The 18,218-nt window shown below is 42.9% G+C and overlaps 1 protein-coding gene across 1 annotated transcript in view; it reads left to right on the plus strand.

Moving 5' to 3' along the window:
• Window positions 1-15,718, plus strand: part of LOC102454649 (sodium/hydrogen exchanger 2-like) — a 67,654-nt gene extending 51,936 nt beyond the window's left edge. Inside the window, exons 7-13 of the mRNA XM_025188353.3 lie at window positions 387-457; window positions 1,075-1,239; window positions 2,533-2,644; window positions 3,864-3,998; window positions 8,662-8,728; window positions 10,984-11,116; window positions 14,244-15,718. Of these exons, the coding sequence (XP_025044138.3) occupies window positions 387-457; window positions 1,075-1,239; window positions 2,533-2,644; window positions 3,864-3,998; window positions 8,662-8,728; window positions 10,984-11,116; window positions 14,244-14,268 (708 nt within the window). The 3' untranslated portion in view covers window positions 14,269-15,718. The remainder of the gene's footprint in view (window positions 1-386; window positions 458-1,074; window positions 1,240-2,532; window positions 2,645-3,863; window positions 3,999-8,661; window positions 8,729-10,983; window positions 11,117-14,243) is intronic.
• Window positions 15,719-18,218: the final 2,500 nt, after the last annotated feature.

Raw genomic sequence — 18,218 nt, forward strand, 5'->3', positions numbered from 1 at the left:
GCACCTATACACCAAATATGTCTCTTTATTGAAACACATTGTTCTCCAAGAATTCATGATGAAGCTTCCAGAGCTCATCAAATCATGCTCTGCAGAACATGGGCTAACTTGCATGCATCATATAGAACAGATACATGCCTCTCAGTGATTATTCTCTGCTTGTGCAAAGAAAGAAACCAAATCGCTCACTGTATTCTAGGACCAAGAAATATGCATAGATGTTTGAATGGGGAATCATGTAGACAGCTCCTGTTCTTGTTTACAGTTTACTATACGTAGCTGAAAATGTCCCCTATTTCCTCTGCTGGCTTTTGATGTTATCTAACAGAGTTCGTCATATATGCAATAATACACCAGTGTATAGCAAAATCCTCTTTTCTGTTTAGTTCTTGGATCATTTGCTGGCTGGCATAGAAGATATATCTGGACACTGGGGACAGTATTACTGGAAAGACAAGTAAGGATTTGCCAAAAATACAACTGCTTACATGTTTGAAAAAAAGGAGTCTGGTTTCTGTTTCCATAGGTTCCACTGGGGGATATCTGAGCTTCATTCAGCCATGTGTCGTAAAGCAGATGACAGCCACAAACAAAGAGGGACAGCTTTGTTTTTCTTTTCTTAAATTCAAAAGGTGGGACCAGGTAGTCTGGGCACCAAATCAGAACAGATTGTTCCTGTTCCTCCCTCCGCTGGGATGTCATGCATGGTGGTACTTCATTGACAGAGGACTCCTTTCTTCTCTTCCCATAACCTACGCTGTAACTTCATGTGCTGCACTATCTAGTCCATGTGGGGCACAACCCTGCATTATCTGCACACCCACAAAGCAGGGAGGGCAGGGTTGGGCTCCTGACCCACTAGTTGCTGGAAATGAGGCATGTACAGGAACAGCAGCCAGGTGCCAGAACCAGTTCTGGGACATGGGAAAGAAAGAATGAGAGAGTGCAATTTTGTTCCAAGAGTATTGCAGGTTCTGCACAGTAGTGTTTTATTTTTGTTTCCTTCAAGTCATGAGCATTGCAGTATTCGTACAGCAGAGGTTTTTATTTTATTTATTTTTTGTTCCTGAACAGATTGGAATATTTCAACAGCAAATATCTTCAGAAGTTCTTACTCCGAGAGTATGACCAGCCAAAATCAAGTATTGTGCTGCTCTATGAAAAGCTAGAGAGGAAACATGCCATTGAGCTAGTGGAAGCAGGGCAGCTAATTCATGAGCCATCCCATACATCTTTGCTGTAAGTGTTTGTTTCCCTGGCCTGGTGTAGTGACACACACAAATCACTTCACATTACAAAGGCTGATGGGTGGTTGATTCCCTGCTTGGGGATCCTGACTACAGGCACACTGGTATCCATTTGTAACACAGACAGAGGCATGTCCATGGCATTATGTAAAATATAGATTACTAAAAGAAATATTTTTAAAAATTGTAAAAGTTTTATTGTTTAACCATTTGAACCAGATTCAGTTAATCCATGTTTGGTTTATCCATTCTGTGCGACTCGCCCATTGAAAGATGAAAGTGCTAGTCAGTCCCCTGGCACATGATGGTTGTACAATAACTTTATATCAGAACCCTAATGGAATATCAATTTATCAATTTATGTAAATTTCCTAATGAAAGTTGAATTTGTCGCATGATTCCATAGAGTAGCTGGGTCACCAGCTCTTGTTTGTTGTCTGCTTGGGGTGTTAACATAGACAGTTAATCTCACTTTTGGGTGTGGTGGAGGAAAGAGGTTTGCTATACATAACCTGAGGGCAGGGGAGGGGACCCTCACACATCAAATCTTAAAGCAGCATTATTACCTGAAGCTCAATGGTTTGCAGTTGCCGCAGCTGCCTAATAGCTAATCAGCACAGATTGTGGGCAGATGTTGAGGGAGCTATGTTGACCCTTATTTCAATGTAAATGCTTCTGCATCCATTGTATGAGGGATAACTTTCTCTTCCCAGTGGATACTCAGGATTTGGGGGGGTGGGATCCTGCACCTGCATAGCCCATCCTCTTGGACGGAACAGTTAATGAATTCCCTGCCCTTTATGCCCCTGCTTACTGGCTGCTCCATGAGAAGAAATGATGTAGCCTAGACAGATGTAAAGAAAGTTCTTTTGGTGAATTGTCCCACTGCTGTGCCAGAGGAGCTAAACTCACAGTTTTCTCCTGGCAAGCATGTGTGTGTAACTCCCAGCAAGTTGTGCGCAATGTTGTACCTGAACAGATTACATGCATTTGGTGGCAAACTTTAAAATCATTCAAAAATTATGGAGAAAATAATGGCAAGTCTGGGCAATTATGTCAGAAGTTAAAGTAACAGGACTGTGATTCCATCTCCCCCTGACATTTCTACTCTACTCTGACATTTCTACTCTACTATGCATCTTGCTGTTCACCAGCCCAGTTTCCTTGTAGTAGTCTATCAGCTCAGCAAACAAGCTGCTAATTGTAACGTCAGCTTCTTTACGTGCCTTTGGAATTTACCTCATTCATGAAGCATTGATGAAGAACACAGGTGTTTTCTTTGCAGTGACAGCCACCGATCTACCGTAGTGGTCAAAGAATCAGACTCTATGAATCCAGATGTGCTGGAAAATATACAGAAAATATTGTCAAGAAACCTATACCGAATAAGAAGAACAGTAAGGTTTTCCCATTCATGCTACAATATAGCAGTTATATGAATTGTAAAATATTATTCTGACTCTCAGCAGCATGCACTGATATTGAGATGATTTGGATATGCTACTAAAGGTCTCCCTCTAAACAAAGTGAAGATAAACACTCCTTTTGTTGGCATTTCTCTGTTTGTGTGTGTAACGAGATGGCTTTAGTTCTGTGCACCCTCTCCATACAATTTATAAATGCTGGCATCGTGAAAGAGAGAAAAGGGGGCGAGGAAGGGAATATGTCTGTGCATGCAGAGTCCCTAGCAGGGATGGGAGAATGTGGGATCATGGTGTGGGGGGAAGGGAGCTATAGAGAGGAGAGTGGGAATGGGAGGGCACACAGAGCCTCTGGCCTGGGTTAGGAGACTGTAGTGTGGGGGAAGGAGGGCATGGAGAACACACAGACCCTGGTATGTGGCAAAGGGAGCAATAGAGGGGCACTCAGAAGTGGGGGATATAGGGAGCAAATACAACTTCTGGTCAGGGGAGGGAACCATGGAAGGAGTAGGTGGTGGGGGGTTTCAGGGAGCCCCAAAGGGAAGGGAATGGGTGGTACATATGGTTATCAGTGGAGAGAGGACCAGAGGAGGGGCAGGGAGCCCCTGGTGTGTGCAAAGACCTCAGCAAGTGATGCATGACCCTATAGTAATAATTAAATGACCCTATAATAATAACATTTTAAAGATATTCAATAGTTTTGCCATGAAACATTCACCCTTGGGTGTATGAGAAATCCTTGCAGAACAATTGTACTACCCTACCCTAGCCCAGCCCAGCACTGATTATATGGTATGTAGAGCCTGATTTCATAAATGCAACTAAAGCCTTTGCTTTCTTGGCTTGGGCATGAAGTACCAAATTGGTAGGGGTGTGGGGCAAAAGTGGGCGTCTTGGCACAGAGCTACCACCTTCTGTCTTGTTACTGTGCTGAGAAAGGCAACAAGAGAAGATTTTGGGGGAAATTAATTAAAAACAGGTACAAAAGAGTCAAGGTCTGTTTTTTGCCACCCATCTGAAGCAGGATTATGTCCAGCATAGTCAATGTCTACACCAGGGGAAGTGAAAATAGAGTTGACATGTGGGAAATTTATTTTTGTGACATATGGTGCTGATACAAAGCCCACTCAATGGAAAAACTCCCATTGACTTCAGTGGATGCTGGATCTATATGTTTTCTGATTTCTGTGAGCAGGTCCCAGCATATAACAGGCATAACCTTCCTGGACAAAGTGGGACAGCAGAGCAGGCAAAGGAAATCCTGATTCTTAGACACAGGAGCCTTCGAGTCCATATGAACAGAAGCGACTCTGATCACTCTAGAAAGGAGGTATGGACAGCTGGGGAAGGTTTTCATTGTAAAGAGGCATGATGCATGATTACTTTTCACTCTCTTGTGTATGCAGCGGTGACTGGTGAGGAGTTTCATCACCAAACTACAGAAAGTTGTTATTTTAAAGAAAAGAGATTCTGGTACCTTTTAACAAAGGTGTCTGTTCACTTTTGTACTGAATATTAGTGATTATGAAATTCTTAGGGTAATCTGAAAAATTCAGATCCCTGGCAAATAAACGAGCAGTAATCCTCTATATAACTGTGAACTGAATTGTACTATCATATATTTTATCAGTGTTGATTGTTTGCTTATCCGTTTTAACACTTGGCTTTTCTGTTATAAGGGTTTGTTTTTCATAGGAAGAGGGAGGAGTTCTGATAGGATTTCATAACAGGCTGAAATTTTGGGATACAAGTTGTTGTGATGCATGTTGCCAGATGTACTGTAAATATTTTTACAACTCTTTCAGAAAGTCAGAATAATTTTTGTAAGGCTTTTATATCAGAGCTTTACCATTATTTTTTAAAAACTATTTGCAAGTTTTGAGAAGTCTTCAAGAAATAAAAGCAAATAAAAAATAATTCCTAAGAGCCAACTTTAGGGCCAGATTTATCATTGGCATAACTTCATGAGCCTTCATGTTCTGAATTTTAAAAAAAAATATTTCACTTTGTTAGTTGCTGTACATGATTCAAACACCTGTGACTACTTCATGGCATCCATTACTTCCACTGACTAATGCAAGCAAGATCAGGCCCAAAATATTTAGCTTCCAAAGCCCCAATTCTGCAGTCCGTATCCACTGAAAAAAGAGCATGTAGCATTTGTTCAGTGGGCTTTAAGTACATGCTTCAGTGCTTTGTAGAATTGCTGTCAAATGTCCAAGGCAAACTGCAGCTTTAATGTGTTTAATAAAACAATTATGTAACAGAGGGGAAAAGTATGGTGTTTGAATGATTAATGTTTATTTAGCTTGTGATTTCTTGCACAGCATAGGAAGCTCTAAACCTTCATGAGCTTTACTCCACACTCAGATCTCTGTTGAAAAACCTGTCATTGCAGAACCAATCAAGGTATCAAGTAATGTACCAAAAGCCTCTATATTTAGTCCTTCATTCATAGAAAGGTGTTTTAGCTGCAGAAGCAAACAACTGAAAAGATTTAATTTAATCATATACAAGCTGGTTGATGCTTATAATCCAAAATAGATAGCAGACAACATGGCATGTTCTTGTAGAACATTTGGTACATATAATTAAATTTAAAAAGAGGTACAGTAAACTAATGCGAATGATGTGAGCAAGATGACTTATTTTAAGTAAGGACGTTCAGGGATTAACCATTTCACACCATCATAGATATCCCCTGTTGTGCCTGTTAGATATTGCAGTGCAGATGATATTAAACTTGGGAAGATTCTTTCCCTAAATTATTGTATTGGGTCTTTAAAGTGACTGAACTCTGCTATGTGCTCAGACTTGTGTCGTACCTGGTGAGTAAGTGATAGGTCAAATCAACAAAATGTCTTCTACTATATTTATGCTTATATTTCAATTTTGTGAGGGAAAGAGGTACCTCAAGATACAATTAAGGCACTAATTCCACAATGGGATTTATGTAGATAGATCTTATTACTGGACACAAGGCACAGTATGCATATTTCAGTGTAGCCTGTAGCACTGCAACACATACCTTTACATTATGCTAATTGTAACAAAAAACTATCTGAAAGTTAGCAGTAGTATTTAATAAAGTAAAAGTTAACAACATGTTAATTTTATGTTAAAGTAATTATCATATCACCGTGTTTTGGTGCTAACTGCACCGTTTTTGGATTTTGTAATGAGAACAAATGTAAATACTTGGGCCCTGATGCTAGAAACACACAGGTGAGTAACTCTGCACACTAGAGAAATACTCTCCTATGTAACTGTTTGCATAATCAAGGTCTTTTCTTGGTAATTTTTTGATGTCATTTTTATAGCAAAAGAAATGAAGGAAATGAGATTAATGTCTGAAAATTCTGGGAAGATGTCTAATATGTTTTAAAAGACGTCTCAGTATATTAACTTGGAATGATATGGAGTGATCATTTTATTGTATACAATGTAGATTTTGGTTGGATTAAATTTAAAATGCATTGATAAAAACGGATTAAAAAGCCAAATATTTTCAGATTATGTCAGTTAGGCTTTGAGTTTCAAGGCAAATTGATACACATGGTCCATGTTCCTTCAAAGGGGATCCAGTATTGAAAACTCTGTAGAAGTCTAGCTGGAACTTAGGAACACTAAAGTGTAAGTAAGGATCACATTCTCTACTTTATGTAGATTCAGGGGAAAAATTTGACCCTGAGGATTTTATTTGAGACAGTTTATAGATCATTATACCAGAGAAAAGTATGTGCTCTTATTCCATGCAGTGTTCTATTCTGCATTTTACCACAAGATGGAACTATTACAATTATATTCACACACCTAAACTGAAATCAAAGAAACCTGAAATAAACTTTAGTTTTGTATATCCCCTTTGACTGATAGCAAGAATCTGAAGAATTGAGAGAGAATTAGGAGCAAAGTACAAGTGATCACTCTACCATCCCTATTGCTGGTGCAATATGTTGTGTCACATAGCAAAGAAACATTACTAGGGAAAATTAACTTTGAATTATATCCCTCAGCTCTAACAACTTAGGAGCCTCATTTTTCAAGTACTTGGCACCTTTCTCAGGAAAAAATAAAAGGCAAATACATGCAAAAGTAATTACTCATTAAAGCTGTTTAAAAACAGGTGAAAAATTTAATGAAAAATTTCAAAGATGCATCTATTTGACAGGCAGAGTTTAAAGTTGACCCATTTTCTATTTTTTCCCCTGAATTTATTGCAATATTTTAATTATAATAGTATCTGAGATCATTCTAAAAAATTTTCATTGACCAAAAACCCAGTTTTTAATAACAAAATATGGATTTTGGTAAACACAAATATATATATAGATTTAACTAAAATTTTCTGAAAACATTTTGGTTAAAATATAATGGAAATTTTCTTGAAAAATGTAAAATGTCCGTAATGTCAAGGGGTTTTTTTTTGTAAAGGCTATTTTTTTTCTACAATACACTTTCCATGCAAAAAGTTTCTACCAATCCTTTTTTTAATGTGAGTAGTTGCTAATGAGCCGGGTCCCATTGTTCTTGACTACTATACTATACTATACTATACTATACTATACTATACTATACATAAGAACCCTGCCCTGGAGAGTTTACAGTCTAAATAGGACAGCCAGATGGAGAAAAGAAATTTAATTACTCCATTTCACAGGTGAGGAGTGGAGCCACAGAGAGATTAACTGAGGTCACTTCAGGTGTCTGTGTTACAGCTAAGAATTTAACCCAGACTTTCTAAGGGCTAGATCAGTGGCTTAACCCCAAAACCATCCTTTTTCTAAAAAAAAATTCAATTTCAGATCTTAGTTACCCCCTCTTTCAGGGGAAAGAATCATTCAAGAGAGCTGACAATTCAGGGATAAGGTCTCCTATTACCATTTGCTATAGATATGTATCACAATACACACTCTATATTACTGTGCGTGTTTTGGGTTTCTTTATACTGCACGAGAGCTATGATCCAACCTAAAAATTCTTGTGTTGTGATTTCAGAGCATTAGAAAACACATAATTATTATTCAGCTCCCAAAAAAACACTTGCACTTGTAGCCCTGTAAATTTACACTAATTCTTCCCTCTGTTTTTTTGCCGACACATATATAGTGCCCTCTCCCCTTTAAGTGGCTCATTTGGTGCTGCCTGTGAGGCATGGCCATAAATTACATATTGCCTTTAGTAAATGTGTCAGAGGGGCTGCAAAGAGCATACTCTGAGAGTCCTTGGATGCCCTTGAGGATTGTTTTCCAGGGAGTTAGGCTACTGCTGTTCAACCCTGGAAGCCATTGTTACTAAAATAATCAACAAAACTGCAGACAATGGATTGAGGGCATCAGGTAACTGGTTAAAGGGAAAAATGAAGCTCTCCCCGCACCAACAAAAGAAAACTGGGCTGGGAGGTGGTCAGAAGAGATTTGGCAGCATGGGTTTCTGGACCTACAAGCCAAATCATAGTTGAATAAAGGATTTACTTCCTGTTAAAACAATACTAAAGAATTCTAGCTGCATTGTGCTAATAGAAATTCCCCAGGAGTGCAGATTAGTGCTGAAGCAAAATGAGAGAGCACTCATTAGCATGAGCTCACTACCTAGCAAGCTTTCCACTGGCTACTTGGCATAAACCCAGGGAATAAATGTATGTGGCCTTGCCAAGTTTCTGCTCAGATACTTGGCTGGGTCCTCATCACTCCAGATCTGCTGCTTTCAGATTGTATCTGCTAAATCACTCCCTGAGAGTTCAGGCCTCTTTCATCAACATGAAACAAATAAGTGTCTGTAAACATTTCCTCCCAGAAATCTATGCCAGGTATTTAATCTATATGTAGAAGCATTTCTTTTTGTTTTTCTTGTATTCTCCTGGAAAAATTAAAACAAATGGAAACAGAGTGCATGGGGATTGTGAATGGCTTATTTATCAAATATGAGTGTCCTTTAGGACCTTTATGGAGATAATACATTATAGATTTACAGGCTTTCTTTCATAATCACAGAAGGATGACTCCTATTCTGCACATCATAGATTTGAGACAAAGCCTAAATTATGCCGGTCCTTAACTGGTAAGTGGGAAATCATATGAGTGACCATGGTGGTTTTCCCTTATGGTATATTCAAGAAGAATAAATTGTGTTATATCAGTGATTTGTTGGCTTGGTTGCTGGGATTCATTAGTGCACTGGGGGCACATTTGTCATGTTAGTGTATTCTTTTCTCTGATAAATTTAAAAAACAAAAACTGGTCTGGTAGCATTTCATAGACTAACAAAACACGTAGATGGCATCATGAGCTTTCGAGGGCACAGCTCCGGTCATCTGAAGAAGTGGGCTGTGCCCACGAAAGCTCATGATACCATCTACATGTTTTGTTACTCTATAAAGTGCTACCAGACCAGGTTTTGTTTTTTAAGTTTATCCTGTACAGGCTAACTTGGCTACCCCATGGAACTTCTTTTCTCTGAGCAACTGATTGCACTTACTAAAGTGGGTGGGCAGCTATTTTATGCACACACAGTTATTAGTACACACAAATGAGGCAGTCAGTCAATTACCTACCCAGCTTGTATGTGCTGATGTGGGTTTTTCACATGTAAGTTGGGAACATGCCCACTTTTTTGGTCACAGTCTGTTGTACACATAAGCAAAGTGGGGGCTGTAAATATAGTCCTAATGTATTAGAGATCGGAAAATAAAATATGCAGACTTACCATGTGCACTATCAGCTAAAATATACAGACACCAGAAATCTAGCTTTCCACTGTTTCTGGGTTACAGGAGAGGGATTAAGGATAGAGATGAGGCAACGTTGCTTCTGATGCCCATAGCTAGGGCAGATATGAAAAAGGTGGGGCAGTAGATGTTCACTCATAGCTAAGTGTTCCAGGAGTTCCTACTGCTTTTCGTATTGTCCCCTTCATTGTGGGGTAAAAGTCTACAGGAAAAGGAGTGAGAATGTACTCTGCCCTATTTAAAAGCCTATTGTGCGGGTCTGTAGGAGACTAACTTGAAGGCCTGGCTTTGAAAAGTTGGTGCAGTCACTATATCCTGGAGGCATTTTAAATTGTAGCTTATTTTAGTTATTCAAGCAGCATTGTTCCCCAGAAAAAATGTGGATGTGGTTTAGTGATCAGACTGGAGAGGTAGGCACTAGAATTTCTCAGTTCTGTTCCCAGCTATCTCACTAAGTCAGATAGTGGCCTGAAGCAAATACATGCACAATAGATATAGGTCAGGTTCTTGGGACAAATTGTTTGGTGCCCACCGAGTGTGGCCACCAACTCTTCTTGGTGTCTGCTTGCACATTTTTGTCTAAAATACTTAATTAGCTTTAGGAAAAAAGGAATAGATATGCACATTTACACATCCAAATCATTTTAATTTAATTTACTGCTAGCTAGTAAGTCTGCTGTGAAAAGTGATATTAACAAGCATATAAGTATCACTTTTCACAGCAGACTTATTCAGCCCTGGAAAGCCTGGAGGTAAATTAAGCTCAGGATGGGGGGTCATTGGTGATGGGGGGCAGGGGACTGGAGCCTGAAGCCTGAAGCCTTGTGGCTAGAACCCAAAGCTCCATGGTGTGGAGGATAGGGCCCAGGGTCAGATCCCAAAGTCGTGCGACTAGAGCCTGTTACCCACCACTGCAGGGCTGAAGCCCAAAGCCTGAGCCCCACTGCCCCAGGGCTGTTGATGAACTCACTGGCTGCCTGTGCCTCTGGCGTTGTGCCCACATGTCTCCAGAGGGGAGTAGTCGGGGGGGGGGGGGGGAGAAAGGGGGCCCAACAACTTTGCTTTCCCTCCATCCAAGAAAAAGCCTCCGGAGGCCACCCGCAGCCATGATGGCCACTTTTGAGAGTGACTGAGAGAATGTATTCCATTCAGTCCATAAATTCTAAATTCCCATAGAACATGGCTTGTTTTGGGGGCACCCAACATGAACTGTTTATGTGTCATACGTTTTGTACAGATGATCTGTTCCTTTAAAACATTAAAAATTACTCATTGGCATGAATGACGGGTCTTACAACACTGACTAAGTATTCAGTGGTTACTAGTGGGGACTGACAAAAGAATTACTGTATTTGATTCCTGGTTAAATAACATATTTCAAAATTCAAAGCAGCTTTAAGATTGTATTTTTCTTTCTATCAAAACAGTGCTTCTTGCCTGCTAATTGTTTTTGTAACTAAAGATAATAATTGTAACTGGATAGTTCAGTCCAACGTACAGGTAATAATTTAAACTAGCTTTAAATATTTCTTCATTACCATTGACTGAAAAATTTCTCAAAAGAGTCTCTGTTTTCCTCCTCTCACAGTAAGGGATCCAGAAAAAGTACCTGATCTGAAATGCAGCCGATCAAAGTCTATGACCTTCAGCTCACCTCTACAGCCTGGTAGCACTGAATTGCTTAAGGAAGAAGAAACAGAAAAACGGTCACTTGCAGAAATGTAAGAATATAGCCATGCTTCTGGCCTCCTACCAAGGGGTCTGACTCTGTTTCCTGGCTGTGTAGATGAAAAACTGTTTACCTTAGTTTCGAAAGGAGTCAGCAATGTGATGTAAATAAGGGTATGTCTACACTGCCACCCTAGTTCAAACTAGAGTGGCTAATGTAGGCATTCGAACTTGCAAATGAATCCCGGAATTTAAATATCCCAGGCTTCATTTGCATCTTCCTGGGCGCCACCATTTTTAAATGCCCAGTAGTTCGAACTACCTGCCCGCGGCTACATGCGGCACGGACTAAGTAGTTCGAATTAAAGCTCCTAATTCGAACTACCGTTATTTCTCCTGCAAGGAGCTTTGATTCGAACTACCTAGTCCGTGCTGCGTGTAGCCACGGGCAGGTAGTTTGAACTACGGGGCATTTAAAAATGGCGGTGCCCGGAAAGATGCAAATGAAGCCCGGGATATTTAAATCCTGGGCTTCATTTGCAAGTTCGAATGCCTACATTGGTCACCCTAGTTCGAAGTACGGTGTCAGTATAGACATACCCTAAGAGAATAAGGGTATGTCTACACTACAAAGTTAATTCAAACTAATGGATGTTAGTTTGAACTAACTTTCATAGGCGCTACACTAGTGCTCCGTTAGTTCGAATTTAATTCGAACTAACGGAGCGCTTAGTTCGAACTAGGCAATCCTCATTCCACGAGGATTAAGCCTAGTTCGAACTAGCTAGTTCGAATTAAGGGGTGTGTAGCTCCTTAATTCGAACTAGTGGGAGGCTAGCCCACTCTGGCCAACACCAGGGAAACTCGTCTGCCCCTCTCCTGACCCCGGACCCCTTAAAGGGGCACGGGCTGGCTACGGTGCCCGTGCCAGGTGCAAGCCTGCCAGCACCCAGCCAGCAGACCCTGCACCTGGCACAGATCGAGCCACCCACCCGATGCCCCCCAGCCCTCACCCTCTTCCCGGGACCAGGCTGGTGGCTCCCGGGAGCTTGCCCGGGACCGCAAGAGGCGGGCACCCGCCTGGGTTAGTGCGGACATCGTGGACCTCGTCCACGATCTCCGCACTAGGCACAGGAAAGTGGCCGTCTAGGGCAGGAGAGCTGCCAGCCTGGCCACCCAGGAGCAGGTGTGCAAGAGAATCAAGACCCCCGACCCTGAGCCCTGAGCTTACAATGGCCATCCTGGGTCAGACCAAAGGTCCATCTAGCCCAGTACCTGTCTGCTGACAGCGGCCAAACCTAGGGACCCTGGAGGGGATGGACCGAAGACAGTGACCAAGCCATTTGTCTCGTGCCATCCCTCTCCAGCCTTCCACAAACCTTGGGCAGGGACACCACTCCTACCCCCTGGCTAATAGCACTCCATGGACCCAACCTCCATGACTTGATGTCACTTCCCTTTAAACTCTGTTCCAGTTCTAGCCTTCACAGCCTCCTGCAGCAAGGAGTTCCACAGGTTGACTCTTTGCTTTGTGAAGAAGAACTTTCTGTTACTAGTTTGAAGCCTGCTACCCATTCCTTTCCTTTGGTGTCCTCTAGTCCTTCTTTATGGGAACTAATGAAGAACTTTTCTTGATGCACCGTCTCCACCCAACTCCTGCTTTTAGAGACTTCTATCCTGTCCCCCCTCCGTCTCCTCTTTTCTAAGCTGAAAAGTCCCAGTCTCTTTAGCCTCTCTTCATATGGGACCTATTCCCAACCCCTGATCATTTTAGTTGCCCTCCCCTCTCCCAGCCTCTCTCTTCCCCTCTCCCACCTCCTTTTCCCAGTCTCCCCCAGTTTTGTTCAATAAAGACAGATTCCATTTTGGAAGACACGTTATCTTTATTTTGTACATCAAGAAGAGGGGCTAGGGAAGGGTAAGTGGAAGGAGGTGAGGGAGGAATGGGGCACGAGCCCCCAATGGGGAGGACTGGGCTGGCTCTGCGGGCTTCAGCCCCCCAATTGCCCTCTCTCCCCAGATGGCAGCCTGCGGCAAGTGCAGCCGGGCTGATGGCCGAGTGCTGTGATGTGCCCAGTGTTGGTAGTCTGGGCACTCCAAGCCAGGACTGCTTTGCAAGCGGGGCACCCCTGAGAACTGTCTGTCCGGGGTGGGGGTCGGGACCCTTTAAGCACAGCCCTCGGCTAGCCTGAGACAGCATCTCCACGCTGTAAGTCCTCCTCTGATGCCCTGCCGGCACTGCTTCCGGCCATCCTTAAGCCCGGTTCAGGGTCCACTTAATGTGGACATGCTATTTCGAATTAGCAAAACGCTAATTCGAACTAGTTTTTTAGTCTGGATCCGTTAGTTCGAATTAGCTTAGTTCGAATTAACTAATTCGAACTAAGTTAGTTCGAATTAATGTTGTAGTGTAGACGTACCCTAAGTGAATTGTAAAAAAGAGTAGGCATATACTGGGCTGTAATAATAGGTATATCATATATAGGGGAAGCAACCTGCTCTGTGTCATTTGGCTCTCTGTTAGAACAGATTTTATTGCTGGACACCACATTTTTAAAGGAACATAAAGAAACCTGAGCAAATTCAGAGAGCCGTACTAACAAAAAATAAAAGTCAGAGCGAAACAGGAAATATTAGCATCTTTAGTCTAAGAAAAAGGCAGAGGGAAAAAGGCTGTAACTTCAAGCACAGAAATGGATATTTGAAAAAGAATAGGGATCAGTTATTCTCTTGAGTCAGTGGGGACCCAACGAGCAGCAGGGAAGATTTAGATTAAACGTTAAGAATAATTTTAGAACTAAAGAGAGAGTTTCATTAAGCAGAGGAAGAAGCTGGCAAGGGAGGCAATGATGAGATGGGGGACTGCACTTCCTACTCAGAGCAGTACTTCCTACTGAGTGGTTCAGCGCTAAGAAAATCAGTCCTGGAGCATTTGAAGACTAGCTGTGTCCTGAAGGTCGGGCTCTATGTCTTACTGGACTGGCAAGTCTTGCAAACACAAAACTATTAAAGGGAATCTAACACAACAGGGTTGAAATTGAACAAAGTTATTTTTATTGCTTTTCTAATGTATTTGGGGGTTGGGAGGGTGGGAGCTTTACTGAATTCAATGTAATATTTCCTGCAGAAAACTCTGGTTATATATACTACTGATTTTTTTAAATAAAAAATTTGTTGCAGAGAAATATACACAAAGGAGCGATAGAGAGAGAAGGAAGTTTGCTGGACTGAGGTTCTTCCCCCCCCCCCCCCCACAACTACTGCACGTCTGCTGAGAACAGGTCCAAAAACCTGCTTAAGGTGAAATAAGAACTAATCCAAGAGTTTATCTGTCCATGAAGCAAACCTGGACCGTTCCCCTGAGAGAAGTCTCTCTCCTCTTCCTTTTGGTCATGGTTCTGTAAAAATCTGAGGGTTTCCAGCTATGATTCACAGCACCTGGGGAGCTCCAAATCCTGCATCAGTAACAGGAGAAAACAGAGCACAATCACTAGGCTAGGCTAGTGTGTTTCTGCTGGAGGCAAGGTGGCAAAGCCTCCCTCAGAATATTTCTGTTCCTGAGGTCCAGAGACATAAAGAAAGCTTGAGTGAGGAGGCTCTTTTCAAAAGATTTTTTGGAAGACAAGTCCTCAGAGAGACTCCCCTAAAAGGAAGGAAGAATGTCCTCCTCTTAGCACAGGTAGCTATTAAGGGGCAGGATGTAAGAGGATCGAGCAAGTGGGAAACCTAAATAATTTTGGTTAATTCTTAGAAACTCTAGATATGCATCCAAACCTCAGAATTTTGCTTTACCAAGTCAAACCAAATCTCTAAATATGTTAAATTCACCGATCACTAACATCAACCATTTCCTTCTCTGCCTATTAATCTGCATGATAGAAGGTAGGGGGAGTTTAACAGAACACAAATAAATAAATAAATAAATAGAGCCTCTATATAAAAAAATAAAGAATGTACCAAAGACCTCAGTCCTCTTCTACATGATACAATGGATTTGCACAGCCTTTATCCTCCATGTACAGTAATATTCCACTGGGTAACACTGTACCACTAAAGCAGATGCATAATTCAATTTTTAGCTAATCACACTTTACTGATTATAATTACTTTACAAAAATTTGGGGCCTGTTTCTCTACACTAACACCCTTCCATAGTGATCTGGCAGTTGAAAAGGTTTGAAAACAGACATAAATAGGCCTTAGAACTAAGCCTTTTAAGGCCCTCTTTTTACACTGCCAGATCAGTATAAAATGGCCTTAATGCAAATGAAAATCTGACACTTTAATTTAAAAAAGGATCTGCTTTCCATTTTATTTTATATAGACCGTGTGTGTGTGTATGTAGCTGGAATCTGCAATCTTAGGACAAAAAGAGGAAGTTAGCAGGTTACAGATTTTAGTATGCAGAGTGTTTACAGGCTACATGAATAGTTCCTTATAACTACTTCTACAGGCAGTCCCCGACTTACGCGGATCCTACTTATGTCGCATCCGCACTTACGAACGGGGCTTTTCTCGCCCCGGAGCTCACGGGCGGCGGGTTGCCACCCGTGTCCTCCAGGGCGAGAAAAGCTTCTCCCGGTCTCCCTGGTCTGCTGGGGGGGTCCAGCAAAGCCGCTGGACCCCCCCAGCAGACCAGGGACACCAGAGCAAAGCCGCCGCCTGGGAGACGGGAGTGGCGGGACCGCCCAAGTCCTCCACGGCTTTACTCCGTCTCCCTGGTCTGCTGACCTGGGAGACCCGGAGCAAAGCTGCAGAGCACACGGGCAGGGGGACAGCTCAAGCACGCTCGGGCTGTCCCGCTGCGGGCGTGCTCCGCGGCTTTGCTCTGTTGTCCCTGGTCTGCTGGGGGGGTCCAGCGGCTTTGCTGGACCCCCCCAGCAGACCAGGGGGACAGGAGCAAAGCCGCGGAGCACGCCCGCAGCGGGACAGCCCGGGCGCGCTTGAGCTGTCCCCCTGCGGGCGTGCTCCGCAGCTTTGCTCCCCGTCTCCCTGGTCTGCAGGGAGACGGGAAGCAAAGCCTTGGAGCACGCCCGCAGCGGGACAGCCCAAGCGCGCCCGGGCTGTCCCGCTGCGGGCGTGCTCCGCAGCTTTGCTCCCCGTCTCCCTGGTCTGCAGGGAGACGGGGAGCAAAGCCTTGGAGCACGCCCGCAGCGGGACAGCCCAGGCGCGCTTGGGCTGTCCCGCTGTGGGCGTGCTCTGCGGCTTTGCTCCCCATCTCCCTGGTCTGACCAAGAAACCAGAGAGATGGGGAGCAAAGCCTTGGAGCACGCCAGCAGTGGGACAGCCGCGGCGCGCCTGGACTGTCCCGCTGCCCGCGTGCTCTGCGGCTTTGCTCCGGGTCTCCCAGGTCAGCAGACCAGGGAGACGGAGCAAAGCCGTGGAGAACTTGGGCAGTCCCGCCACCCCCGTCTCCCTGGTCTGCTGGGGGAGGGTGCAGCTAGTGCCCCCCCAGCAGACCAGGCTTTTCTTGCCTACCCATGGGGTAGAACAGCTGGGGGCTGCCGGGTTGGTCCCGCAGCGCTGCTCCGGACCAACCGGGCAGCACCCCAGCTGCTCTGCCCCAGGCATCCTGATTCAGCTGCTGCTGGTCAGTTTCAGCAGCGGCTGAATCAGGACGCCTGGGGCAGAGCAGCAGGGGTGCTGCTGGGTTGCTCAAGTAGCGCGGAGGAGCTGCGCTACTGGAGCAACCCAGCAGCACCCCAGCTGCTCTACCCCAGGCTTCCTGGAATCAGCCGCTGATCAGTTTCAGCAGCAGCTGACTTGGGGACGCCTGGGTTTCTTAAGTTGAATCTGTATGTAAGTCAGAACTGACATCCAGATTCAGCCGCGGTTGAAACTGATCAGTTTCAGCAGCGGCTGACACCAGTTCCGACTTACATACAGATTCAACTTAAGAACAAACCTACAGTCCCTATCTTGTACGTAACCCGGGGACTGCCTGTACTGAGCAAACTCTTCCACCTTGCATTCTGCTGTGACCTTTTCCAGACATGAAGAAGAACTCTGTGTAAGATCAAAAGCTTGTCTCTCTCATCACAAGTTGGTCCAATGAAATATATTATTTCACCCATCTTGTCTCTCTAATATCCTGGGACTGACATGGCTACAACTACATTACATTATTTATTGACACTAGTAATTATGTACACGTGAGATAAGAAGAATCAGAGAGCTAATATTTTGAAGGAAGCTTGTCCATTTATGACTTTTTGATTAATTAGTGACTGATATTTAACGAAAAGCGAGTCCCACCTTCTTATTTACCTATAGTTTCATTTTTTATTGTTTAAATTACTGTTTACATTTTACATGGTATGTATAATTATGTACAGATTTACAAAGATGGATGTGTTCAGATTTCTTAGCTGGAGAGCAGAAATGCAGAGAATTCAGTAATCGAGCGAAAAAATTTTTGAACGAAAGAATGGAAACTTTTTTAACCCCTTGGCTAATTGATGGTTTTGTGTTTTTGGCTCATGTCTTTCTTGCTCATGGTATCTGTACTGATGACTGTACTAGCATATTTTTGGTATATGAAATAAAAATGATTTTTTCTTTTAAATTATGGGTTTCATATCTTGTCAAATAAACTCTCATTGGACAAGAAACCTATGAAATGGGAATTTTTTTCCACCTGCTTGGATTTCTTTGCAAAGCTGCAATATATGGTGAATAGAGCTAGTCAGGAATTTTATGTTGAAATGATTTTTTTTCAGAAAATTCAATTTTTGAAAATCAAAATTTTCCATGGAAATGGTCACTTCCCCCTCCCCCCAAATTCATTGCCATCAGAAATATCTAAATAAAATATTTTATTATGGATTGGTTAAGAACATCACTATGGCCATACTGATTCAGACCAATGGCCTACCTCACCCAACACTTGTCTTCCGACAGTGGTGAGTGCCAGAAGTTTCAGAGGGTGTGAATCTAAGTGATTCTGTATTCACACCTTCCACATTATTCTAATAATGTCTGCAGAAAATAGTCCTTGTAAAGTAGTATATGAAAACTAACAGCGTGCTTGTCATTAGTATAATGTACAATCCCTGTGTTAATCTTATATGTGAGGTAATGAATGTTCCCTATATAAGTTTACTAGAACCTATGTAAGAAGACAGCCTACCTTAGGGAAAAGTAATACACAGACAG

Source organism: Pelodiscus sinensis, chromosome 13 (genome assembly GCF_052426305.1).
Source record: "Pelodiscus sinensis isolate ZL-2025 chromosome 13, ASM5242630v1, whole genome shotgun sequence".
Lineage (NCBI taxonomy): Eukaryota > Metazoa > Chordata > Testudines > Trionychidae > Pelodiscus > Pelodiscus sinensis.